This window comes from Equus przewalskii, chromosome 6 (assembly GCF_037783145.1).
Source record: "Equus przewalskii isolate Varuska chromosome 6, EquPr2, whole genome shotgun sequence".
In the NCBI taxonomy this organism is placed as follows: Eukaryota; Metazoa; Chordata; class Mammalia; order Perissodactyla; family Equidae; genus Equus; species Equus przewalskii.
In genome coordinates, this window is record NC_091836.1 from 4,070,669 (window position 1) to 4,094,091 (window position 23,423).

Genomic DNA, 23,423 nt, shown 5'->3' on the forward strand with positions numbered 1-23,423 from the left:
CTGAGGCCCGGCTGGCGCCGTGGCCCGGCGGGAACAAACCCCGAGGCCTTATCTCCTGCCCCGTTCCTCGCTCCCTCCCAGCACGCCGTGTCCGGGTCGCCCAGCCCTGGGGACCGGCTTCCCGGTGAAGAGCAGGGCGGGAGGGAAGGGTGCTCGCACACGCGGGTACGCACAGCATTTATTTTTAGACGCAGTCGGGGCCGTGAGGGCCCGGCCGGGGGCTCACACTTTGGGCTCTGCGAACACCTCCCAGCCCTCCAGCTGGCCCATCTTGACCAGGGCGGCCGTGAGGCCCATGTAGGCGCAGGCGGCGACTCCGATCCCGTAGCTGTGAGCTGCGAGGGGGGAGGGCGGTGTCAGGGCTCGGGAGCTGGGCTATGACGCCGGCTGTGACCCCGAGAGGACGCCCCTCGAGGATGAAGTGCCACGCCCCTCTGACTTTGAAGATGTGTGTGGAAACTGAAGCAGAGAGGGAGGCAGCGGTCCGGGCTGCGGGGTCTGGGTGGGGGCCACGAGGGAGGGCCCCCCGAGCTGCGGGTGGACGATGCTCAGTGAGCCTCGGCCTGCGCCCTGGCCGCTGGCACCAGGCCCCGTACCTGCCCCGTGGTCCCGGAGCTGGGGGCACAGAACGCCCCGCTCGCTGGAGCATGGCCGCTGAGGAGGGGTCTGCCTGCCGTGCCTGAGGCTCGCCCCCCATCGCAGGCCCGGGGGTGCATGGCACACCCAGACCTTGCCTCAAGTCTCCAGGCGAGGCATGGGCCTCCCTCCGCGGCGCCCTCCCTTCCCGGCCCGCTGGAACCTTCCACCAGGCACTCCCACTGCTGGGCCAGGGCGGTTTATCTGCGTGTGGCCTCGTCTCTCCTCCTGCCGGCCCTGAGGCTGTGGGAGGCGGGAAGGGCCCAGTTTGCTCCCTGTTCCAGGCAGCCCCACCGTGCCAGACTGGCCTGGGGCCCGGCCCTGCCTCCCACCCGGGAGGCATCCTCTGCCGGCTCCCGGTGACCTCAGGCCACCTCAGGCAGCTCCGAGCCTCCGTCCTGCATCTGTAAAGTGGCGATGGGCAGGGCAGCTCCCCTGCAGGGTGTGTGTGCGGTCAGCCAGGGCTCCGGGCGCACGGAGAGGGCCGGCAGTGCAAGGACCAGTGCCGCCCTCTCCCTGCTGGCGGGCCAGTGGCGAGGACAGGCAGGGACCTGTGTTCTCTGACAAGGCACGGCAGACAGAGGAGGGGCATACGGAGTGAGGGTGGCGGGGGCCCTGGATCGCACATGAGGAGGTCAGGGAAGTGAGAGAGGGAGCTGAGCTGACATTGAGGGGAAGGGTGTTCAGGCACAGTGAACAGTCTGTGCAAAGGCCCTGGGGCAGGACCACACTTGGCATGTGGGAGGAACAGCGAGGAAGCCTGTGGCTGGAGCAGAGGGTGCCAGGGAGGAGGGAGGGCAGGGAGGGGATGGGCAAGGTCAGGCAGGGCATGGGGGTGGGGCTGAGTGCCAATGGGGAGCCTCGGCCAGGGGCCGGTGGGCTTGGTGAGGTGGGCACAGTAGGTGCTTAGGCACCAGCAGTAGGCAGCATTACCGAACTGGCTGGTGGCCAGGGCTCAGAAGCACTGGGGGCTTTCACGGGACCCACCATCCTCCATTGGGGTGGGCGTTCGCACCCCCGCCCCGCCGGGCCATGGTCCTGGATGGAACAGAGAGGGAGGGGGGCTCACTCACCGCGCGCTCCCAGCGTCAGGCCCCCGGCGCAGCCTCCGATGAGGTAGTTCAGGGGGTCGTCCGGCTTCCCACGGACCTGGGCGCTGACGCAGGTGGTGAGGCCAAATATGGCGCCGATGGCGGCTGTGGGGTGGATGGGAAGGGACCGGTGCTCAGGGAGGGGCCCGGAGGCGCGGGGTGGCCCGGCGAGCGCCAGGGGGGCCCCTGAAGGAGAGGCCAAGACGCCCCGGCTCGCTCACCTGCGGTAAATGTGTACCGGCCCGTCCTCGCCACTCCCTCCAGGAAGGAGGCCGGCGGCTTGAGCGCGATGCTGTAGGCGGAGACGATCAGGCCTGCGGGACAGGGGACATCAGACCCGCGCCCTCGGCCTCCGAGGAGCCCTCCCTGTCCCCACAGCGTCCCCCTCGGCGGCTGCATGCGCCACCCCGTGCCCAGAAGGCGGCACAGACGACGCGGCGGCACCCCCAGGCCCTGGCACCCGGCCCCTCCCCGGGCCCAGAGGGGCTCCATCTCCGTGGGGCCCGGGGCCCCTAATCCTCCTGGGCAGAAGCTAGGCCCCAGGGGCTGCCAACGCCCCCTGCTCCCCAGCCCTGGGTCCCTCCCCCCGGCAGCTCGGGCCCCTCACCCCCGCTGGCTGAGTGGCCGCCCTGCCCCGCCGCTGGCTCTTATGCACGAGGGGCCCGGAAGGGGGCCAGGCCTGGGGCTGAGTGCCAGCGGGCAGCGAGGACCAAGCTTCTGTCCTGGGGCCTCCTCCCCCAGCAGACCCTCTGCAGTGGACGGGCAGACCAAGACCCACCTGGTTGCTCCTGTCACCACAGCAGCCCAGCCCGGGGCTCCTCGTCCCCCAGCTGACCCCGCTCAGGCAGACGGCACGCCCTGCCTCACCTACAGGCCCCCGAGCGGCCCAGCTGCTGGAGGGACCTCCCGGGGTCGGCTCAGCCCAGACAAGACTGAACTGCCGTCTGCCAGGCGGCAAGGACACCACCCACTCACCCTCCTCAGGGCCCAGGGGCTCAGTCCCCTCACATCGTCGCTTCACGGGAAGGGAGAGGGCCCCACACAGGCAGGGCGACTTGTCCGATGTCACCCAGCAGCGCAGCCTGGGAGCCAGGTGGGTCTGACCCACGGCCACGGGCCAGCCCTCACTGTGCGTCCCCAGGCCTCCCGCTTCTGCAGACCCAGCCGGCTGGCTGTGGAGGCCCCCACGGGCCCTCCCAGGCTAAGCAGTGCCCCCACCCCCGGCCTTGGCTCGCATTCAGCTCACGCCGGACAGTGGGGTTGATTTCCAGAGCAGCCCCGGGGAGAGCCAAGACTGCTACCCCACTGCACAGCTGGGGACACCGAGGCCCAGGGTTGAAGGGGAAAGAGCTCTTATAAAGAAGGCTCCCACGTGCGAGGCCTGGCGGATGCCCCAGATCTTTCTCCCAATCCCACGGTGAATCCTAGGGGCCTGTGCGACCTCAAGAGACAGGAGGCTGGGAAGGGGCAGTGGGGCCGGAGTCCGTTCCCAGTCCGCGCGGCCTCCTCGGCCCAGCAACCCCCATCCTCAGTCATTCTCTCACACGTGTCCCCCCCAAAGAGACCTAATTAGAAGGGGCTCCCAGCCCCACCCAGGACCTGGTGTCATGACCTCTGGGGCTGGATCAGGAATGAGGGTCTTACGAGCCCCTAAAAGGGGAACCACTGACAAGATTCAGTGATGGTCCCAAAGCCGGTCACAGAGTGAGTCCTACGGGGAACCTCATGGACCCCACCCCCATATGCCAGCAGTCCTGGCCGAGGGGCCCCAGCTCATGGATCACTCTGGACACAGTGAGTGTCCCCAGCATCCTACGTCCCTCAGAAGCCCTGGGGCTGACAGCGGATGACCTGGGGGCCCGCTGATCGTCCCAGGGTCAAAGACCGCCCTGCCCCCAAGTCTTCCCCAGCAATCATCCCGGACGGTGACCTGTCACAGCCCGCCCCTCCAGGAGCCGCCCCAACTGCTCAGATGCTGCGATCCCCCGGCACGCGAGGATCTCTGCTGACTCGGAGCTTCCACAGCCCATCGCCCCCTCAAGAGGCCCCCTCCCTAACCCCTCCCCCGCTGTGGCCCTCTGGGCCTCCAGCAAGGACCTCCAGACACAGCGTGCATTCGTCTATACGTCCATTCATCATCACAGGCAGCAGCGACTGTGTACCCTCCATTCATTCATTCACTCATTCATCCACTCACTCATTGGTTACCAGTCAGGCCTTCCTTCATTCATTCATCCACTCGGTTACTGTGTATCCATCCATCCATCCATCCATTCATCCATCCACTCATCCGGTTAGTATATCCATTCATCACTCAGCCACTCACTCATCCGGGTACCGTGTCCATTCGGTCACTCATTCATTCATCCAATTACCAGCACCTTCATTCACTCGTTCCTTCACAAAATTACCATGCGCCCCATTCCCCTTAAACAGTTACTGTGTGCTTTCCTTCCTTCATTCTCCCTCACCCATTCATTCATTCACAGCCAGTTACTGTGTGCCCACAAGGTGCGGGCTCTTCTGGGAGGCCCGCTCCTTGCCCCCCGGGGGCTCGCCACCTCAGGGAAGGCGGATGTGAAAGGAGCTCTCGGGTGGGGGCCGAGGGGAGGCAGGGCATGAAGGAGGCGGCAGGAGGGGAGGGTCCAGGAGCACATTTCAGCCAAGTCCTGTGTGTTGAGTGGAGCTGGCCGGTGAGAAAACGCGGGCAGGCAAAGGGCGACACACCCTCACAGTGACACCCTCGAAGAGCCCTGGGCGCCCTGCAGGGCTCGCGGAAGCCAGTTATGAACCCCAAATCCAGGTGACACCCCAGCATGGCACCTCCATCGAAAGCTCCTACCCACACCCCCTCAAAGGCCCTCCAGCAAGTCCCCCAGAGGCTCCCACTCGGCGGGACCCCACCCTGGGACATGCTCGGGCTCCCCACAGCCTCTGAGACTTCAGTCCACCCCTGTGGTGTCTGCATTTGTGAGCACGAGCGCGCGCGCACACACGCACACACACTCCCGCTCACAAACACCAATGTTCATGTCTTTCCAGTTTCAAATCTAAACTACCCACTTCTTCCTGAAGGCCCCACATCCCCTCTCCTACTTTAATCCCCCCTAAGACGCAACCATGACCCTCCCGAATGTTCTGTCACGCATTCCCCCATGTCAGCACCTCCCCACAGGAATCTGCCAGAATGACTCCCCTCTATGTAGACCCAAACCCACAGTGCGCAGCCCTCCTGGGCTCTCAGGGACCCCCCTGGAGACCCCACCACACAAACGGCCGGTCCCAACAACTCGACATTCAAGCAGACTCCACACAACCCATCCCCCCGGGACTCCCTCTCCGGCCCTTTCTCCTGAAGACCCTCCATAAGGACCCCCCTGGGAACACGCCCTGGCCCGGCCACCCCCTGGAGCAGATCACCCCACCTGGATTTGCAGCCCGCCTCCAAAAGCCCCCGGGGCCGTGAATACACCTCTCGATCTTCAGTTTCCACTTGTGAGAAACGGGGATGGTAACGGTCGATCTTACTAAATACCATGCGGAAAATCAGCGATTATTCGGTCTACACGGATGCAAATGCCTCCCAAGGGAGATGCAACTTCTGCCAGGCCCTGTTCCAGAAGCTGGAGGTAGAGAGGGGGCCAAAGCCACCATGTCTACTGCTCAGGGAGGCAGGGAACGACAGGAGAGTGGAAGGGGGGGGGACTCTGGGGTCCCCGGGGAATGTCCAGGCTGTGTGGGTCCTCTCATAGGCTGGCTCCAATAAAAGCTTCAGACGTCCCTGAGAACCCCCCTCTCCTGGACCCGAAAAAGACCTCATCCCACTCCAGAACCTTCTCAAACTTCTGTACCCGCCTCAGACACCCCAATAAGAACCCCAGGATCCCCTCAAATCATCTCAAAGTCACCCAGTTGGAAAGTCTCCTGACCCTGCAGCTCCTGTGACCCCGATAACAACCCTGCGCCACTCCACGACTCCCACTGAGCCTGGCGATGGCTTCAACAATAAGCCCCCAATGCCAGCACCCGCTTCTGATGACCTCAGTGACCAGCCTGTCACACGCACCACGACCTCAGAGCCCTCCCGCCCTGCCAGACCCCCCACAACGTCTATCTCACACAGGAGTTCCCCAGAGCCGCCCCAGACACCCCGACGACAACCCGAGGCCACCCTGCGACATCCCCAGCCCCCCAGGACGCCCTCGCACAGCCTGCAGTGACCCCGTGACCTCCTGCGCCCTCCGACTCCGGGGGCACTCACCAGCGGCACCACCGACACTGGTGCTGGCGTAGGCCTTGCGGTGGCACTCGGTGCCTTCGGGGAGGTCCCAGTACTGGTGAAGAAGCGACCGCGCCATGGTCGCGCACCCCCAGCCGCACACCGTACACCCCGCCGGCTCCCCGCGCCCAAGGGCAGCCGCCGCTCGCTCTCGCGAGACTTTCTGGGCTGCGCGCGCAGCCTCCCGGGCGGACGGGCCGGCAACAAGCGCGCAACTTTATTGAGCGCCGCGGACATAGACACGGGTCGCGCGCACGCGCCGGAGGCAGGAGAGGAGCAAAGAAAGAGCGCGTGCAGCTCGGGCCGACTTCTGGAGGGGGAAACTGAGGCCGACCGAGATCAGTGAAGCCAGATCTTGCTAATTCCAGCTCAGAAAGACCTAGGTTAGCAATGATTTGACTCCCGGAGGTGGGGCCTAATCTAGGGGCGGGACTACACTTGATAGGAGGGAAGTGTAATTATGGGGCGGGGCATGGCGGGGCTGTGGCCACTCCCAGCGCCAGGACCTGTATGGGGCGTGGTCACGCCCTGTGGCCCCTCCCCACTACGGAGTCAACCGCGTGCGACTATTTGGGGGCGTGGCCAGAATCAGGGGCGGGGCTTGACGGGAAAGTGAGCAATCCTAGCGCTAGGCTCTTAGCAGGATCTAGCCTGTGCCCACTTTGTGGCTTGTCCAAGCCCTGCGCTAGGCTTGGGGGCGTGACCAGAACCAAGGCATAACCTAAAGGGAAGTTGACCAATAGGAGCCCTAAGGGGCGCGGTCGTGGCCAATCATGTGAATCTGAGAAAAGCGCAAGGGGTTCTGGGGGCGTGGTCAGGCTTGTAGAACCTCGGGATCCGGACCAATCCTCGTGTTAGCTTCTGAGTAGGGCGGGGCCTGTGTCGAAGGAGTGGCCAATCCCGTTGCCAGAGCCAGAACTGGGAGCGCCGCCGGAGGACGGGGCCAACGTGGGGGCGTGGTCTGTCAAGACCTTGGCCAATCTTGGAGCTAGACCGGGCTCAGGGGTGGAGTTTCGAGGTGCCGGAACAAGCGAGGGTGTTTGGGTTTGAGGAGGGCGTGACTCAGCCCTGGGGGCGGGGCCTAGCCGGAGCCAGGGCCAATCGTGGGCCTCTGGGGGCGTGGTCCGCCAGGGGGCGGGGCCGGGGCCGGTTCCGGGCGTCCCGGGGGCGTGGCCGGCTGAACCCGGGCCGGGGCCATGTCTGCGCCGCCGCCCCTGCAGATCCGCGAGGCGAACGCACACCTGGCGGCCGTGCACCGGCGCGCGGCCGAGCTGGAGGCGCGGCTGGACGCGGCGGAGCGCACGGTGCGCGCCCAGGCCGAGCGCTTGGCTCGCCACGACCAACAGCTGCGCGCCGCCCTAGACGAACTGGGCCACGCCAAGGACCGGTGAGGCCCGGGGCGGGCCCAGTGGACTTCCAGGAGGAGGCGGGCGGAGGTGGAGTGGACATTGTAAAGGGAGGACCGGCAGGGGAAACCGTGTGCATCCACGTGGAGGCTCGACTACTGGTGGGATTGAAAAATAACCACCCAAACTCTTGACTTAGTCATCAGTAGGTAAAGTTGAGAGATGTCCTACAAGTGTGGATTTCGAACTTAAAACAGGGCTCATTTTCCCACAAGGCAAAATTGGCTGGTACTGAGTGGTTAGGGCCCACCGACCTCCTGGTGTAGGTATTGGGAGCCATGGCAGGTTCTTGAGGAGCGGAGGATGGGCTCGTATCAGGGGTTTTGAAGAGTCGGTCTAGCAGCTGAGCATTGAAAGGGATGAGATGAGGGCCCAGGGAGGAGGGAGGTGCTGGGGCCCAGGTGGGAAAAGGTTGGAGCTGGTTGGAGTGGTTCATTCATCTTTGCTGAGCACGTGCTATGAGCGAGACACGGTGCTGGGGACTAGGGCACAGTCAGACCTCCCCGCCCTGCCCTTCAGCAGACACATCGCTGGGCTGATGGGGTTGCAGTGGAGGGGCACACAGGGCTCTGGGGGACCCAGGGGAAGGCTTCCTGGAGGAGGAGCCATCTAGGCTGGACAAGAAATAGGAAAAGATGTGGGGGAAAAGGGAACTGCAGGCCGAGCGAGGGGGCGTGGCGAGGGGTGTGCTCTGCTCAGGCTGCCGTTACAGACGCCACAGGCGGCCGGCTTCCACAACACACGGTTATTGCTCACAGTCTGGAGGCTGGAAGCCCAAGATCAAGGTGCCGGCAGATTCGGTTCCTGGGGAGGCTCGCCGGTGGCCGCCTTCTCGCTGGGTCCTCACACGGCAGAGAGCGCGAGCGAGCTCTCTGGTGCCTGTTTTTATGAGGGCGCTAATCCCATGGGGGCCCCTCCTTCAGGACCTCATCTGACTTTACGTACCTCCCACGGCCTCGCCTCAAACACCATCACATTGCGGGGTAGGGATTGAACAGAGGAATTTCGGGGCGACACGAACAAGGGGTGCCTGGAGGCAGTGGTGAGGAGCATGGTTTTCGTCCTGATGGTGGTGGGGAGCCTCGGGAGGCCGGGAGCAGAGAGAAGACCCTCTGGTTCCCCAGTCCTATAACCCCCCACCCCGCCCTGTCTTGCCTTCCTGCCAGGGAGATCGCCGCGCTCCGAGAGCAGCTGCTGACCTCTGAGGCCACCGTCCACAGCCTGCAGGCTGCCGTGCGCCAGAGGGACGAGCTCATCGGGCAGCTGCACCCCCGGGCCAGGCTGCTGCAGGACATCTGTCGCCGCCGGCCACCCCTGGCTGCGCTGCTGGCCGCCCTGGCTGAGGCCGAGCGCCTGGGGCCCCTGCCAGCCAGTGACCCCGGCCACCTGCTCCCTGGCGGGTCTAGTCCACCCGTTGCCAACAGCACTGGGGAGGAGGGCGACGGGGATCCCCTGCAGCCTGCAGTGTTTGGGACAACAGTGTGAGCCCTGGGGCACAGATTCCAGAATGGAGACGCAGGGCCCCAAGGGGGCCTTTTCCCATCTCTGTGGGTGTCCTCGGGGATCACGGGTATCCCAGAGGGGATCCCGTGGCAGAGCCCTGATCCTGTCCAGGCACCAGAACCTGCTAAGAAGTTACAGGTTTCAAACGGGCGGCCTGCAGGCCAAATGCAGATGTTAGCCCAGACCGCTTTTTTTTTTTTAAACCCGAAACTTTGAGTCAATCACCGTTGTTGAAACACTGGCGGCGCTAATGCAAAAATCTGGATTTCTGGCTTCAGACTTGGCCATGCCTGCCTGGATCTGAGCCCAGGGTATCCTCTTTAGGCAGAGTCTGAGTTTCAGTTGGCCCCCTCTTCTCTCTTAGGGCCAGATGTCTGGCCCTGAAGCATGTGAGTTTGTGACCTCTCTTTCTCTAGTGGAGGCAGATGGTATCAAGTTCCACATGATTTGAGTTTTTCTCCCATTTTTGCCTGCCCCGCCCCCCCGCCACCCTGATTCTTGTTCTTCTGTTAGCATCCCCCATCCTAGGGCTAAAGCTTTTTCTTACTCTTCATCCCAGACCAGAATTGGGAGCCTCGAGCTTTGTGCCATTTTGCACTGGTTATCTGAAGACAAATTTTTAATCCTAGAGATATTTTTTTCTTAACTCTGTCCTTCCTTCCACCTTTAACGCAGAAGGAAGAGTGCGTGGGTCAGACATGCTGAGATGCTGGTGGCCTGGCTGTGCTGCCCAGGGAAACTCAGGCATCCCTTAGTCTTTTCTGATAGCATCCTGCCTCAGGGCCTTTGCACTGGCTGTTTCCTCTGCCTAGAATGCTCTTTCCTCCCGATGTCACATGACTGGTTCCTTGTCACTCAGGTCTTTGCTCAAATGTCACCTCCTCAGAGAGGCCTTCCCTGACCCCCTTATCTGTAGTAATTCCTCTCCCTGCTCCCTCGCTGTTAGCCCATTCAGTTTTCCTTATGGAACGTTTTACCAGCAGGGTATGAGCTTCATGAGGTTTTTGTTCTGTCACCAGTGCCTGGCACACCCTGAACTCCAGTAGGAACAGGATGGGTCTGTGGGCCCTGAAGGGAGCCAGGGGTCTCCAGCACATCTGATGAGGGCCCCCTCCACACATCAGTCCAGCTTTTGTACCAAGAAGCTGGCTCCTTTTGAAACTCTCTAGAGAATGTATCCTTTTTTTTTTTTTTTTGCTGAGGAAGATTAGCCCTGAGCTAACATCTGTGCCAATCTTCCTCCACTTTATATGTGGGTCGCCGCCACAGCATGGCTGATGAGTGGTGTAGGTCTGTGCCCAGGATCCAAACCTGTGAACCTGTGCTGCCGAAGTGGAGTGCACCAAACTTAACCACTCAGCCACAGGGCCAGCCCCTGGAGAATCTATTTTTTAACTCTCATTTCTACACTGCCCTTCCCGGCCCGAGATGCTCAGGGTGCCTTGCTTTTTATCAAACCAGGGAAGCCTGTGCCTTTCTCTGCCCAGCCCAAGTGCCCAGCCTGGTACCACGGCAGCCGCTTCCAGGCCTCCTTACTCAGGGAATTGTCATAGCAGGAACTGCCGAGGGGCAGGGCCCCCGTCAGCCCGGAAAGGTCGACGTCCATCCCCAGCCCTCAGGCTGGCGCCGCCTGCCTGCCTGGCGCCTGACAGTGACCCCTCAGTGTGGTGACAATGGCCCCGTTTTCTCTGGATGAATAAGGGGGGGCTGTTTGGATGAGGGGGAGGCAGGCTGGGGCCTGTCTGAGCTCAAGAATAAACCGGGTGACTTCTCGGCCTCGGTCCTTCCTCCTTTTCTCCTGTGCGGGGGCTGGAAAGGTGGTCCCTGTGCCGTTCCTGGTCTGGGGGGGCAGCCCCGCTGGGGGAGGAGACGCAAGGAGGGCAGGAGGGCCTGGGCCACGGCCAATGTTTGGAGGCATCAGTGTTGAAATGCTCATTCTCTTAAAGATGAGGAGATGCCACAACAGAGCTAGAACAACTGTGATTATATTTTACATTTTTCTGTAGAAAAAAAAACTTTGATGTCTGTAACAGGCATTAAAAACACAATGGAGTATTTCTCTGCCTACCCGAAGGGTGTCGGCCTGCAGCAAGCCCTCAGCGTTTTCACAGTGGAATGCCACTGCGGTCTCACGAAACTGTTAGGTCAGCGGTGGCTCGAATCACACGGCCGGTCGCTTGTCATCCACGGCCTGGTTGCTGGCTGCAGCATGGTGGTGTGTGTAAATTCAAGCTGGGAAAAGCCTCTGACGGTCCCCAAGCGTCCTGGGAAACCCAGTGTTCTTTTCCATCCGGCCTGGCAGTGGAACGCTCTCGCTTGGCAGAGATGTCCAAAAGCTAAAGCGAAGGCCTCCTGTGACGGTGGCAGCTTCCTCTTGGGTGATGTCAGGGGTCAGGGCGGCTTCTCCGGTGGGTGCCACAGTCCCCTGGCTCACCAGCTCGTCATGAGTGAGCCCACCAAGTGATGTTTGAGGGCTGAAGACTAACCACTGAGAGACCCGGGTCGACAAAAATGCCGTGACTGGCCCAAGTGACTCCCGTGAACGGCCTTGTCCAATGGAACATTGAAACGTCTGTAGGACTCCGCTGGGTCTCGGCTCAGCCGGCACTTGGTCTGAGGACCTCCCGCAGCTTTGGCTACTGCCCTGTGAAAAGCCCAGAGAAGGGAGGGGACCTGCCCCAGGTCACACAGGAACTGGGCCTTGAGCCTCCCTGGCCACGGCCTTGCCTCTGTCCATCAGGAGCACTGTGGTCCCTGTAGGGCTGTGGCTTGCCCTTCCCCCTTGCGCCCAGGAAGAGACCTCCTGATCTGGGCCTGGGCGAGAGCGAGCAGGACAGGGGGTGGGCGGTGGTGCTAGGGACAGCACTGCCTTGTCCCTCTGGGCCCTGCCACTGGCCGCGCGGGGCTGTGCTTAGAGCCACGAGGCCCCGGCACAGTGAGGGTTACAGCTGGGGCCCCTCCCAGTCTCCAGAGCCACCGTCCCCTAGCAACAGTCCTACCAGGCAGGACGCACTGCCAACACTGGGCAAAGCGGCCGCCCGAGGGCTCGAGGACAGACGACGGGAGTCCCCTCGAACCCTCTCCCACCCAGCCGCCCAGAGAACCCCGACCCAGCATGGCTGCTGTGGACGCCACCGTGGAGAAGCTCCGGGCACAGTGCCTGTCTCGAGGGGCCTCGGGCATCCAGGGCCTGGCCAGGTGAGCTGTCCCCTCGCGCCTTCCCGACCCCCAGCCCCAGGGATCACTCTCCAACCACATCCCCTGCCCCTCAGGTTTTTCCGCCGCTTGGACCGGGACGGGAGCCGAGCCCTGGATGCGGCGGAGCTCCAGCGGGGCCTGGCCAAGTTGGGGCTGGCGCTAGACACGGCCGAGGCGGAGGGCGTGTGCCGGCGCTGGGACCGTGACGGCAGCGGGACGCTGGATCTGGAGGAGTTCCTGCGGGCGCTGCGGGTGAGGCTGCCATCTGGGGGAGTCGGGCTCTCAGCGGGCTTCTCTGTGTCAACGCTGAGACGCCGGATGCCCGGGCACTCATTGCTAAGGGGCGCCTGCTGGGGCTCAGCTCTGCACTTGATGCCCGGAGGAGTGGGAGCAGCCCCAGTCATCACGTCCCCCTCCCCAGCCCCCCATGTCCCAGGCCCGAGAGGCGGTCATTGCAGCCGCGTTTGCCAAGCTGGACCGCAGTGGGGATGGCGTGGTGACGGTGGATGACCTGCGGGGGGTGTACAATGGCCGCGCCCACCCCAAGGTGCGGAGCGGGGAGTGGACCGAGGAGGAGGTGCTCCGCCGCTTCCTGGACAACTTCGACGCCTCCGAGAAGGACGGGCAGGTGGGTGCCCGCGCCCCTCCCCCCCCGCCTGGCCGCTGGTCCCCACTTACAGCCCGTCTGCCCCAGGTCACGCTGGCCGAGTTCCAGGACTACTACAGCGGCGTGAGCGCCTCCGTGGACAGGGACGAGGAGTTCGTGGCCATGATGACCAGCGCCTGGCGGCTGTGAGCAGCGCGCACTCACTCAGCCAGCGCCAGCGTAGAGTAGGATCCCCCCCCTACCCGCCCCCGGGCCCCCTGAGCCAGGACTCCTTTGCCCCTGGGGTGGGGGCTGGAGCCGAGTGTGAACTGAAGCCGCAGAGCCGGCTGGACCAGGTCTCAGAGGACCCGGCCTGGCCAGCAGGCGTTAGTGGGACAAAGGTTCTGGGATGGGTCACTGGCTCAGGACCCCAGGGAGAAAGGCACCCCACCCCCACCGGCCCCGCTGTGCTGACCCCAGGCCTCTCAAAGCCGCAGCAGATGCCCCCCAGCCCCAGCCCTCCCTCGTGGGTCCCCGGGAGCCAAGTGGCCCCCAAGTGGGGAAGAAACAGCTCTGTGTGAAGCGAGGCTGCACGGAGGTGGCCGGTCCTGGAAGGCGGCCGAGGCTTGTCACCTGCCCAGGCCTGGAGGGAGTGCCTGGGGCCCCCAGGCTGCTGAGGGCCCTCACCCGGGGAGGCGGAGACCATCCTGGCCAGGCTGGCTGGCTTCCTGAGGCCCCTGGGGCATGCAGGAGGCCAGGGGTTTAGTTAAAAGTTTTAATGTGGTTCCCAAATACATTTCATATGACAATCTTACATAAATGTTTCAAAACACATGGGCGTTATCTGGTTTTACTTGTCACTAGCTGGCTAAGGCTTGAAGCAGAGACGTGTGACCGGATCTGCCGGGGGTCCTCTGGCGTCTTCCGGTGGCCCAGGCTCCCCCACTGGCCGACCCGGGGTGGGCGGCACGGCTGCAAGACCAGCCTTCTCCTCACCCGGGGGCGGGGCCGTGCTCTCCTTGGAAATCCGGATCCCTGGGTGGGCCCTCTTGGCGGGTCTCCCAGGGGGCAGCTCCCAGCCGTGCTCCACGTTGGGTGGGCAGGGCACCCTCCTGTGGGTGCTGCGAGCGGGGGGGACGGCCTCCTGGAATGCCCCAAGAGGGCCCCCTCTGCCTCTGCCTCTTAGAGGCCCCCCGCCCCCGATGGTCTTGGAGGCAGTGACGTCCAGGGCTGGGCAAGGAATGGCCAACAGCAGGAAGCAGGTTTGCGCCTGGGTGCCAGGTGGCAGGTGACCCACGTGACAGGGAAGGCAGGAGGGTGGGTGGGGCCAGGTGCAGGGACACTTTCCTAGCTCAGCTCTCTCCAGGCCTGGGGCCCAACCCCTCAACACCCCAGGACTGAGCCTGGAGGAACCCTGGGTGGGGGACAAGTGGCGTCGGCCCCCCTGAGCGGCCTGCTGAGCACCCGAGCTCCCCCGTGGGGCCCCAGCACAGACGCCAGGCCCACAGGGAGAACGAGGATGCGCTCGCGATGGGGCTGCAGCCGCCCAACGCACAGGAGCATCTTAGATAATCTAAGAAACCACAGAGAGCCTTGGTGTGGGGAGACCTACGACACAAACCCCAAATCAGAACGCGGAAAACGAAGATAGAGCGTGGCTGACAGAACGTCCAGCAGGCCCAGTGTCGATGCTGGCGTGGACAGCCCCGGGGCCTGGGCAGGTGGCGGGGACCCATGGGGGCGGCGGCGGTGGGGAGAGGCCGGCGACACAGGAGGGAGGGGAAGAAACGAGGTGTCGCAGTCCCAGTGAGAAGCCGTGACAAGTCTTAATGTGCCATTTCAATTCAAAGGAGGGGAGGGAAGAAATGTTCTTTTTGCTTTGCTCATCAATATGATGAGGTCTCGTGTCCCAACCACATTCAGGCAGTTCCCGAGTCTGCTTCTGAACGGGACGTGCGGATCCGGACTGTGGCCAACCCCGTGGGGAGTGTGGTTCCCGAGCCCCGCGCCTCGACGCTGATGGCAGGAAGGGCGGGCGGGCGGGCGGACAGACGGACAAAGCAGCAGGCTCGCGGGCAGCCGGCTCCCGGCGCTATGTGCTCCCGGCCGTCTGCCCGTCCCCTTCGTCACCAGCGCCTGTGGGAAGCAGTGGCCCTGTGGTCAGGTCCCCCCTGCATGGAGCCCCAGCCCCTGGGTCAGGCCCCCGACCACAGGAGGGAGGGCCTCTGGCAACCCAGCTCCCTCGTGCCCTCCAGGGCAGGGCGGCCCAGCTTACCGCTTCCGGAGGCTCCTGACGGAGCCAGGACATCGTCGTCATCACTGTCGTCCTCGTTGGATGGCGCCGCCCCGGGCTCCGGGGCAGGCGTCTTGGCCTCCTGCTCCTGCTCCACGCGGCTGCGCAGAGCCAGGATGCGGTGGTGCAGGGCCGCGTACAGCTGGCCCGTGTCCTTGGAGCTGGCCTGCGGAGGCAGAGAAGTGCCAGGTTGTAAGGCCTCCTGGGCAGTGTAGCCACTGCCCTCGCCGTGACGGGACGCCACCATCCCTGGGCCAGGAGCCTGCCCCTCTCTCGAAGCTCCCACAGCCCCGCGCCCGTCCTCCCCAGGGGCCCAGACAGCCCGCAGCCGGCCGGCACTCGGCCACTAGGGCAATTCTCTCTCCCACCCTCCGGCCCGACCCGCTCGTTCTGGAGACCAGCCCACCCGCTCATGCCGAGTGCTGAGCGCTGCGGCGCGGCAGGTCCAGCCTGGCGGGCCCTGAGCGGGTGCCCCGAGGAGTCGCCCCGCTGCAGCAGCTCAGGCGGGCGCAGCCCTCGTCCTTCCCCAGGAGTCGCTCACCGAGATCAGGAAGACCTTCACGCCCTGGTCCTCGGCGTCCGTGGCGGTGATGCGCACGCTCTTCTCGCTGGCCTTGTCCATCTGCATCTGCGCCCACAGCTTGGTGTTGAGGATCAGCCTCAGGCTGCCCTGGGTCCGCATCACTGCAACCGACAAGGCCGCTCAGCGCTGGCCGCCCACGCCAGCCTGAGAGCAGACGCTGTACCCGGGTGACACCTCACGAGTCTCCTGAGGTCCCTGAAAGCGCCTGTCTGCTGAGCAACAGCCCCCCGACGCCGGGGCCGGACCCGGCACCCTGCTCCCCTGGCCCGCACGACTGAGGCCACGCCCAGCCTGTGGGGGTTTTGTTGGTTCACGCAGCGGGTGCCAGGGCAGCGGCTCCCTTGGGGATGGGGGTGGTCGGGGGGAGCTATGGCCGACTCCAGGGACGGGGGGCCAGACGGGGACATATGTGGGCTGTACACAGGGGGGACATGCACTTTCTTTCTGTGACACACTGTATGGAAGTCGCCACCCTCGACTGTCTCCCATGCGTAGGCCAAGCCCCAGGCCCTGTCCTGTGGTTTTCTTAGAAAAAAGGTCAAGGAAGCTCAGAGCTTCCATTGGCGGGGAGGCAAGGACATGCCAGGGTCAGCGTTCATGGAGAAAACCAGGCACGGGCCTCCCCTCTCCGGAAGTGCTGAGTTCCACCCACAGCGGGTCCGAGGCAGAGTCAGCCTGCCCGCGTGCCAGACCCCTCCTCCCGCTGCGCCCTGGCCCATGGACCCGGCGACCTCGCCTTCCTGCCAGCCCAGCTGTCCCCACTGGAACAGGCCTGGAGACGGTTAGAAGTTGTCACCCAACCCAGGGCCCCAGACGGCACACAGGACGGGAGCAGCCTGGACCAGCTTGTGGAGGCCTGCGGGGTCTGGGCCCCAACCGACAGGATCTCCCCGTGCCCACTCCCTGAGCCCTCCGAGCTGTGACCAGCTGGCTGCGGGTGGGGACCGAAGAAGGGGCAATGAGGTGGGGGGGGCCGGGGGGCAGTCACAAGCACTGTGCTCTCCCCATCCATACGCTCGAACACTCCCATAGGGAAGGACGAAAAAGAAATCGAGGGTGTGTTCAAGGGGGAGAGAGAGCGGGGCGCACAGGAGGGCCGCTTCCATCTCCGTCCCAATCTTGGGACCATTCTGAGCCCAGGGGCGTGAGGACACCGGCGCAAGGACGCGACGTGGGCAACCAGGCCAGGAATCAACGCCCCTGTCAAGGCCAGAAGACTCATTTGGGAAGATTAAAAAAAGGGCACACTTTCACATACACACACACGTACACGCTGTCTTCAAATGTGTATACGTGAACGTGCACCCCCACAGCACCCCCACGTCTGTAACATGCACACTTCTGGGCTAAGACTCACGTATAGACGGCCCTGGAGCTTCATTCACGACAGTCAAACAAATCAGAACCACCTCAACGGCCATCAACAGGGACATGGTTTCGTACATTCATTGTCAATGGAACACGGAGATACAAGTTTTCCCCAAAAAGGCCGATTTTTAAGGAAAATTTAATGACAAAGGAAGACGCTCACAGAAGTGCAGAAATCAAAATCGCCCCATTTCCTTAAAAAAGAACCACGAAACAGGCCTGGACCGCCAAAATGTTATTAGCAGAGGTTTCTCTTTTTTCATCGATGTTTTTTCCTTTCTATCCTAGACAACTGGCACCTGGCTGATCAGAAAGCGAGTTAAGAACCACTCCCTACTTTTACCGCTGCCACACTGAGGCAGGGCAGGGTCGGGGAGGGGCCAGCGGCTGGAGCCTCGGGGGCAGGCCGCCCGCGGGCTGTGGGTGTGGGTGCGGGGCTCCCCCGTGGGGACCTGCTTCCGGCTGGCTGGGTGCAGGGCCGAGTCAGGACCTTGCCCTCCGTGCCCCGGGAACTCACAGCCTCCCGGGCCCCTCTGAGGGGCCCCGGCCAGCTCACCTAGTCGGGACTGTAACGTGCCGTCGTCGGCCGACGCCATGTCGTTGAGTCTGAGCAGCCCCCGGCCTCTCTCCACCCACGACTGCGAGGTCTTGTCAAAGACAAACAGCTTGCACTGGATCTGGAACACAAGGCGGCCTCCAGGTGAGCGGGACCCTGACCGGAGGACGGATCCCGGGAGCCTCCTGGGGTTGGCAAACTGTGGCCTGGGGGCCACGCCCGGCTGCTGGCCAGTTTTTTGTCCTGCCTCGAGCTAGAACGGGTTTTACATTTTTAGGGAGGTATTAAAAAAATCCTTAAGGAAATGCCATCGGAACACAATGCGATACCACTTCATACCCACTAGGATGGCTAGAAGCAAAGACAGATCGTAACAGGCACATGCAGGACGTGGAGAAACCAGAAGCCTCACGCACGGCTCGTGGGATGTACAATGGTGCAGCTGCGGGGGAAACCGCTCCTCCAAACGGAAGCATGGCGCTCTCACAGGGCCCAGAAATCCCACTCCTGGGGTCCACCCGAGAGAAATGAAACATGTGTCCACACAAAAACTCGCACACGAATGTTCACAGCAGCATGAGTCCTAAGAAGCAAAAAGTGGACAGAACCCAACCATCCAGCCACACGCTGGAGTACAATGCAGCCATGAAAAAGAGTGAGGTCCTGACAGCCGCACGTGCACGGACCTGCACACACGATGCTCAGGGAGAGAAGCAGACACAGAAGGACACACGGTGTGTGATCCCATTGACGGGAAACGTCCAGAACAGGCAGATTCACAGACAGAGAGCGGGCTTGTGGGTGCCAGGGACTGGTGGGGTGGGGGGTGACTGCTTATGTGCAGTTTCTTTTTGAGGGACAAAATTGTTCTAAATTAGACAGTGGTGATGGTTGCACAACTCTCTGAGTACACTAAAAACTACTGAATTGTATGCTTTAAAAGGCTGAATTTCATAGTACGTGGACCATATCTCAATAAAGCCGTAAAATACATTAAAAAAAGAATATGCAACAGAGATCCTTGTGGCCCTTGACAGAAAAGTCTGCAGATCTTTTTAAGTCAGGGTCTCGTAACACGGACGGATTAAAAATCAAGGTTGAGGGGCCGCCCCGGTGGCACAGCGGTTAAGTGTGCACATTCTGGTTTGGTGGCTTGGAGTTCGCCATTCAGATCCTGGGTGCAGACATGGCATCGCTCATCAGGTCATGCTGTGGCAGGCGTCCCACATAAAACAGAGGAAGATGGGCACAGATGTTAGCTCAGGGCCAGTCTTCCTCAGCAAAAAGAGGAGGATTGGCAGCAGTTAGCTCAGGGCTAATCTTCCTCAAAAAAAATTAAGTTTGAGTGGCAAAAGATGTACCATTAAAACCCCGCATTAGAACCTGACCAGGACTCCACCCCCATGGTTTACACGCACACACACGCATGTGCAAAAGCACGGAGGGCAGACGCCCGAGGCCCAGGAGGGCAGGAAGATGGGGACGGGGAGGAGCAGCACGAGGCGCGGCTGCACCTGTGATGCTGTCCCTGAGGAAACAACACAAGGTGCCGTGCGACAGAACAATGACAGCTGTTAATTCTGGCGAGAGAGGGCTTCGTTACAAGTCTGCAAGGCCCTGAACGATCGAGAATGTCACCAAATAGATCCCTTTGCTCTGAAACAAAGCAGCACGAGAAGGCCCTCGGCACTCGCTGAGCTCTCCACGAAAGCCCCAGCAATGAGGCCCCCAAGGGTGGGCGCGGCCCTGTCACTCCGGGGGTCAGGTCACCCGCGGGCTGCAGCCCGAGGCACAGAGGAGCGGCCCCTCACCTGTAACACGTTGCTCTCTGCCTCCTCCCCGGTGATGACCTCCACCTTCTCCAGCAGACACTTGCGCGCCGTGGCCTTGGTGTAGGCGGCCGCCGACTCGGCCAGGGACTCTGAAACGGCATCAGCTAAACGTTGACTAGTCATTTGGTGGGAGGAGGGCGGGTCCTCCCAACACGCAAAGGGCTGGCTCTAGCCCCCAGCCACCCCGGCTGGCCACGCCGGGACCTGGAGTGGACCCGGAAATGAGGCAGCTGATGCGGCCTCAGACCCTGCAGCGAGATGAGACCCCCCCTGTGAGCTGCCAGCATGGCTCGGGATCCTCAAGAGGACACTGAAAGTCCCCCCTGCTGTCTCAGGCCGTGAAGGGAGAGGGTGATGGCCACCTCCACAGCCCTGCCCCAAGTCACCCCGCAGTGCCTGGGTCCCCGCTTTAAGAGGAATGCGTCCCGCTCTGATCACTGAGAACCAGCGCTCTGGGCTTTCTGACTCTCGCAGTGGCTGGTCCACGTGTGGTTATGACTGCCTGGAGGGTCGGTCCCCACATCCCTCCCGGTCGGACGTGGCTGGACAGTGTCCCGTCACTCGGGCCCCCTCCCACAGGCGGCAGGACCGCGTACCTTTCTCAGGGGTGGCCTCCTGGGACGAGGACTCGGACCCGGACTCGGCAGCCGAATTTTCCCTGTTGGCATCGGAACCGAGCTCGTTTAGCTTGGGCGGGCTCTGGAGGGAGGCAGGCACACGGGGAGGCGGTGTGTTGGGGTGGTCCTGGCGGCCTGGCACCGCGGGACAGAGCCCCTCAGCCAGACGGTGGCGCCCAGCACTCCCCTGCAGGCAGGGGCTTCTTTCTGCCACCGGCTCCACCTTCACAGCTTTGGGGACCCACCCAGGCCTGGCAGATGCGACTGGACAGCCCTTCCCACGGGTCCCCCATCCCCACAGAACGATTCCCAAGCATCGTTTGGCGGGAAACCTAAGAGAGAGGCGCCCTCACAACACAAGCAGCTCTGAGTCTGCACAGGTCCACGCCGTGTGCCACGGGTGAGCTGCCCCCGGGAGCCCCAAATGGGCTCTCAAGGCCTCCCCGGGGGGCGCGGGCCACCCACTGACAGTCCCCCTGGGCCATGTGAGGAAGCTATTTGTTTCTTTGTAATCAAAGGACAGTAGTGACACTGGAGAAAAGAAGCACGAGGCTCCTTAAGGGAACAGGGACTGAGACAAAGATGGAAATAGTTCGTTGGGCCCCAGGCAGCTCCTCGGCCACACTCACAATGGACACAGAGGGGCTGCAGGTACTCGAGCGACCGGCAAAGAAAAGGCACGAAGGGAAGGAAACAGGCAAAAGATTCCAGGGCCGGCCCAGGCCGGCCAGGCTTGCTGGGACTGGAGAGGGCCCAAGGGCACCCAAGAGCCTTGGTCATGGTGTGTGTCAGGACTGCAGGGGGCACAGGGGCCACCGTGGGGGTCCCCCCACTGTGCTGTAGCCTCATGGGTGGCCCCAGAGGAGCACGCGGTGAGGGACACTGGGCTGAGGCTGTCACTGCAGCCGGCCTTGGCCGAGACAAAGCTTGGCGTGACTCAAGGGGAGCCTGTCTTAGGAGGACGGGAGACAGGAAGCCCCACGGCAGCTCCCAGGGCCCATGGCCGCCGGCTTCACGCTGAGGCCCAGCTGGGTCTCCTCTGTCTTACGTGCAGCTGAGAGCGCCCTGAGTTCACAGGAGCCGCACGGCAGCCGCGCCCCACGTGTCCCTTTGACCAGGGGAGCTCTAAACCCTCCTGGGCCCAGGAGGAACGGTCCCCACAGGGTGCACTCACCAGCACGCGCTCGCTCATGTTCTGGCCGAACACAAACTTGTTGCTGGCGGTGTCGGCACTGTTGGTCGAGTTCTCTAAACTGCAGAGAAGAGGCGCTGTGACCGCGGCCGCGGAACCTGGCGGGTCACAGAGGCAGCCGAGCGCCACTGGCCCACTGGGGTCTGCTCTGGGCACGAGGTGTGGGCGACAGATGTCACTCCGAGGGCCGGGCTGGACAACCCCACAGAACTCGGGTCCTGCCTCAGGGGTCATGGAAGCCCACCACCCTGCCCTGGCCCCCCGCAGCTGTGCCCAGAGTGGGAAAGGAGGGAGGCGCTGAAGGACAACCTGGATAATGGTGGCGTGTGCCCCCTCCCCTGCATCCTGCCCCCTGAGGAAGGACCCGGCTGGCTCCTGGTCCTGGTGCTGCCTCCTCTCTGGGCCCGGGTCAGGGATGATGGCAGACTGTGGGCCCCGAGGCTGGGCAGCGGGCCCAGGACACACACCTGGAGCTGATATACTGAAGGAAATAGTTGGTGGCGGTCGGCGTTTCTGAACTGGGGTGCCCGGCATTCTCCAGGTCAGCTGCCTCAGCGCTCTCATCTATTAACTGGAAAACAGAGGAAATACTCACTGCTCAGAGAACGGCACCTTCTGGACCCTACTGCTCAGTCCGTCTGCACCCCCATGCCACACGCACAGCTCCAACAGGCAAATTCTATCACGTGTGCACACACGTGTGCTTGTGCATGTGTGCAGGGGCACGGCGCTGTAATCAATGTCACCACTCTTTGCTTTTAATGCTAAGATACAAAAACAGTTTGTAAAGAATTAGGGAGCTTTTTCTATCTTGTTTAAAAAGAACACCCTCAAGTTGGCATCTCGTTGGTGTTTTCACCAATGCTTCTGTACCGAGAGATCACAGGACACGTACAAACCTGGTATTTTAAGGGTTTCCTTATAAACATCCCAAGGGCATCATTTTTCCAAAGCTTCTTTTATGCCAACTGCCGTGCCAGCCCCATTCATCCACCATCTACAGTCATGCTCCCGGGGCCCCTGAGCTGGGGACTGCGAACCCTGTTCTGTGAGCGAGGAACACGGCCTGCCGTCGCCTACCCTCCACGGGCATGTGACCGGGAGACCTCTGCGATCACGTGAGTCCTGGGCCTCCTAAGACACTGCTCCCCCCAATTTCAAGGTGGCTGTTCCCCTAAACTGCAGGAACAGACTCAACCTGATGGCCCAGGCCAGGCCCGGGCCCTCAGCGCAGAGGGGTCTCACGGCCCCCCTCTCTTGCTTCCTCCCCCGTGGTGGGAGCAGCCCCCAAGGGACTCATTACTTTGATTCAAGCTGTGCCACATTAACACGTGTTTTCCGTCTCGTGGGACGTCTGTGCTCCTACCACACAGTGAGCAGCACGGGAGAGAGCGGACAGCGTGACCCCATGCTGCCAACGCACACCCGAGACTTCTGCCCTCACTTGAGGGTTTCTCGCCCTCAGAGTCACCGACATCTGGAGTGGGACATTCTCGGCCGGGGCCATCCTGGGCACTGCAAGGTGCTGAGCCCACGCAACGTCAGCAGTACCTGCTCCCCAGCTGTGACAGAACAAATGTCCCCAGACACAGCCACAGACAGCACCTCTCAGGCTTCTGAAGGAGCTTCTCGTCAGATGAGCCGCTGACAACGGCAGAGAACGACCCTCTGTCCCTGCGGTTGGGGGAGGCAGCGCTGCCCAGCTCTGGTCTCCCAGAGCGCCTGCGCACGGGGTCGAGCCGAGAGCCTGCCACTGCCAATGCTCCCCACCCCCGACTCGCAGTCCCCAGGCTAGACCCACACACCTGGGGGGCAGCCAGGAGGTGACAGGTACAGCTGCCTCCCGCGGGAGAGAAAACAGTGTCTTTCCACCTGCCCTACTTTTATTTTTATTTATTTATTTTTTCCACCTGCCCTACTTTTAAAAGACAAGGTGATGGTTCTCAATCGGGGGTGATGTGGTCCCACAGGGAACACAGCACTATCTGGGGACATCTTTGGTTGTCACAACTAGAGGAGTGTGCTCCTGGCATCCAGAGGGTGGTGGCCAAGGATTACTGAACACCCAATACCCAGTGGTGCCCAGGCTGGGCCTCCAACTACGAACGACCTGGTCTAAATGTTTCTAGTGCGGAGACAGAGAAACCTGAAGGAAGGAACAAAAGCTCTCAGGCGACGTCAAAAGCACCAGGTCGTGACGTCTGCTTTCTCCTTTGCTACAGAAATGTCAGTTCTGGCGCTGGCCCCATGAAGTAGTGGTTAAGTTCGTGGGCTCCACTTCGG

General features: G+C 62.4%; 4 protein-coding genes and 1 long non-coding RNA gene across 16 annotated transcripts in view; 3 read left to right on the plus strand and 2 right to left on the minus strand.

Annotated features, from left to right (window-relative positions):
* Positions 1 to 166: 166 nt before the first annotated feature.
* On the minus strand, positions 167 to 6,518 carry NDUFA11 (NADH:ubiquinone oxidoreductase subunit A11). Its single transcript, XM_070622706.1, has 4 exons — positions 5,989 to 6,518; positions 1,949 to 2,041; positions 1,710 to 1,832; positions 167 to 335 (listed from the first exon to the last, which is right to left on the minus strand). Exons 1-4 carry the CDS (start codon positions 6,083 to 6,085, stop codon positions 223 to 225), a joined length of 426 nt encoding a protein of 141 aa, XP_070478807.1. The 5' UTR covers positions 6,086 to 6,518; the 3' UTR covers positions 167 to 222.
* A 641-nt stretch (positions 6,519 to 7,159) lies between these two features.
* Positions 7,160 to 10,691, plus strand: VMAC (vimentin type intermediate filament associated coiled-coil protein). The gene is made up of 2 exons (XM_008542759.2): positions 7,160 to 7,393; positions 8,579 to 10,691. Exons 1-2 carry the CDS (start codon positions 7,203 to 7,205, stop codon positions 8,895 to 8,897), a joined length of 510 nt encoding a protein of 169 aa, XP_008540981.2. The 5' UTR covers positions 7,160 to 7,202; the 3' UTR covers positions 8,898 to 10,691.
* CAPS (calcyphosine) lies at positions 8,918 to 13,531 on the plus strand. The gene is made up of 4 exons (XM_070622705.1): positions 8,918 to 12,113; positions 12,188 to 12,365; positions 12,535 to 12,741; positions 12,808 to 13,531. The coding sequence occupies exons 1-4, from the start codon at positions 12,031 to 12,033 to the stop codon at positions 12,907 to 12,909; spliced, it is 570 nt and encodes a 189-aa protein (XP_070478806.1). The 5' UTR covers positions 8,918 to 12,030; the 3' UTR covers positions 12,910 to 13,531.
* Positions 13,461 to 23,423, minus strand: part of RANBP3 (RAN binding protein 3) — a 52,580-nt gene continuing 42,617 nt past the window's right edge. For 3 of the 12 annotated variants that reach the window (XM_070622695.1, XM_070622702.1, XM_070622694.1), the window contains 8 exons: positions 21,608 to 21,711; positions 21,123 to 21,288; positions 19,928 to 20,030; positions 19,311 to 19,420; positions 17,500 to 17,620; positions 15,534 to 15,676; positions 14,975 to 15,158; positions 13,461 to 14,835 (listed from right to left, as the gene is read on the minus strand). In XM_070622695.1, coding sequence (XP_070478796.1) covers positions 14,792 to 14,835; positions 14,975 to 15,158; positions 15,534 to 15,676; positions 17,500 to 17,620; positions 19,311 to 19,420; positions 19,928 to 20,030; positions 21,123 to 21,288; positions 21,608 to 21,711 — 975 coding nt within the window. In that variant the 3' untranslated portion in view covers positions 13,461 to 14,791. Of the gene's footprint in view, positions 14,836 to 14,974; positions 15,159 to 15,533; positions 15,677 to 17,499; positions 17,621 to 19,310; positions 19,436 to 19,927; positions 20,031 to 21,122; positions 21,289 to 21,607; positions 21,712 to 23,423 lie in introns of all 12 variants that reach the window. The other 9 variants (XM_070622701.1, XM_070622704.1, XM_070622699.1 and 6 more) reach the window with 3 other exon arrangements.
* Positions 17,510 to 18,510, plus strand: LOC139083804 (uncharacterized). Its single transcript, XR_011540749.1, has 2 exons — positions 17,510 to 17,643; positions 17,846 to 18,510. It is a non-coding gene; the product is annotated as an uncharacterized lncRNA (long non-coding RNA).

What these genes read in the sequence shown, in the direction of transcription:
- VMAC (XM_008542759.2), top strand. Translation starts at nt 7,203, where the DNA reads ATGTCTGCGCCGCCGCCCCTGCAGATCCGCGAGGCGAACGCACACCTG. An exon ending in CTGGGCCACGCCAAGGACCG is followed by an intron (nt 7,394 to 8,578) that starts GTGAGGCCCGGG and finishes CCTTCCTGCCAG; the next exon opens with GGAGATCGCCGCGCTCCGAG.
- NDUFA11 (XM_070622706.1), bottom strand. Translation starts at nt 6,085, where the DNA reads ATGGCGCGGTCGCTTCTTCACCAGTACTGGGACCTCCCCGAAGGCACC. An exon ending in CAGTGTCGGTGGTGCCGCTG is followed by an intron (nt 2,042 to 5,988) that starts GTGAGTGCCCCC and finishes CCTGTCCCGCAG; the next exon opens with GCCTGATCGTCTCCGCCTAC. An exon ending in CCGGTACACATTTACCGCAG is followed by an intron (nt 1,833 to 1,948) that starts GTGAGCGAGCCG and finishes TCCACCCCACAG; the next exon opens with CCGCCATCGGCGCCATATTT.
- CAPS (XM_070622705.1), top strand. Translation starts at nt 12,031, where the DNA reads ATGGCTGCTGTGGACGCCACCGTGGAGAAGCTCCGGGCACAGTGCCTG. An exon ending in GGCATCCAGGGCCTGGCCAG is followed by an intron (nt 12,114 to 12,187) that starts GTGAGCTGTCCC and finishes CCTGCCCCTCAG; the next exon opens with GTTTTTCCGCCGCTTGGACC. An exon ending in AGTTCCTGCGGGCGCTGCGG is followed by an intron (nt 12,366 to 12,534) that starts GTGAGGCTGCCA and finishes CCCCCTCCCCAG; the next exon opens with CCCCCCATGTCCCAGGCCCG.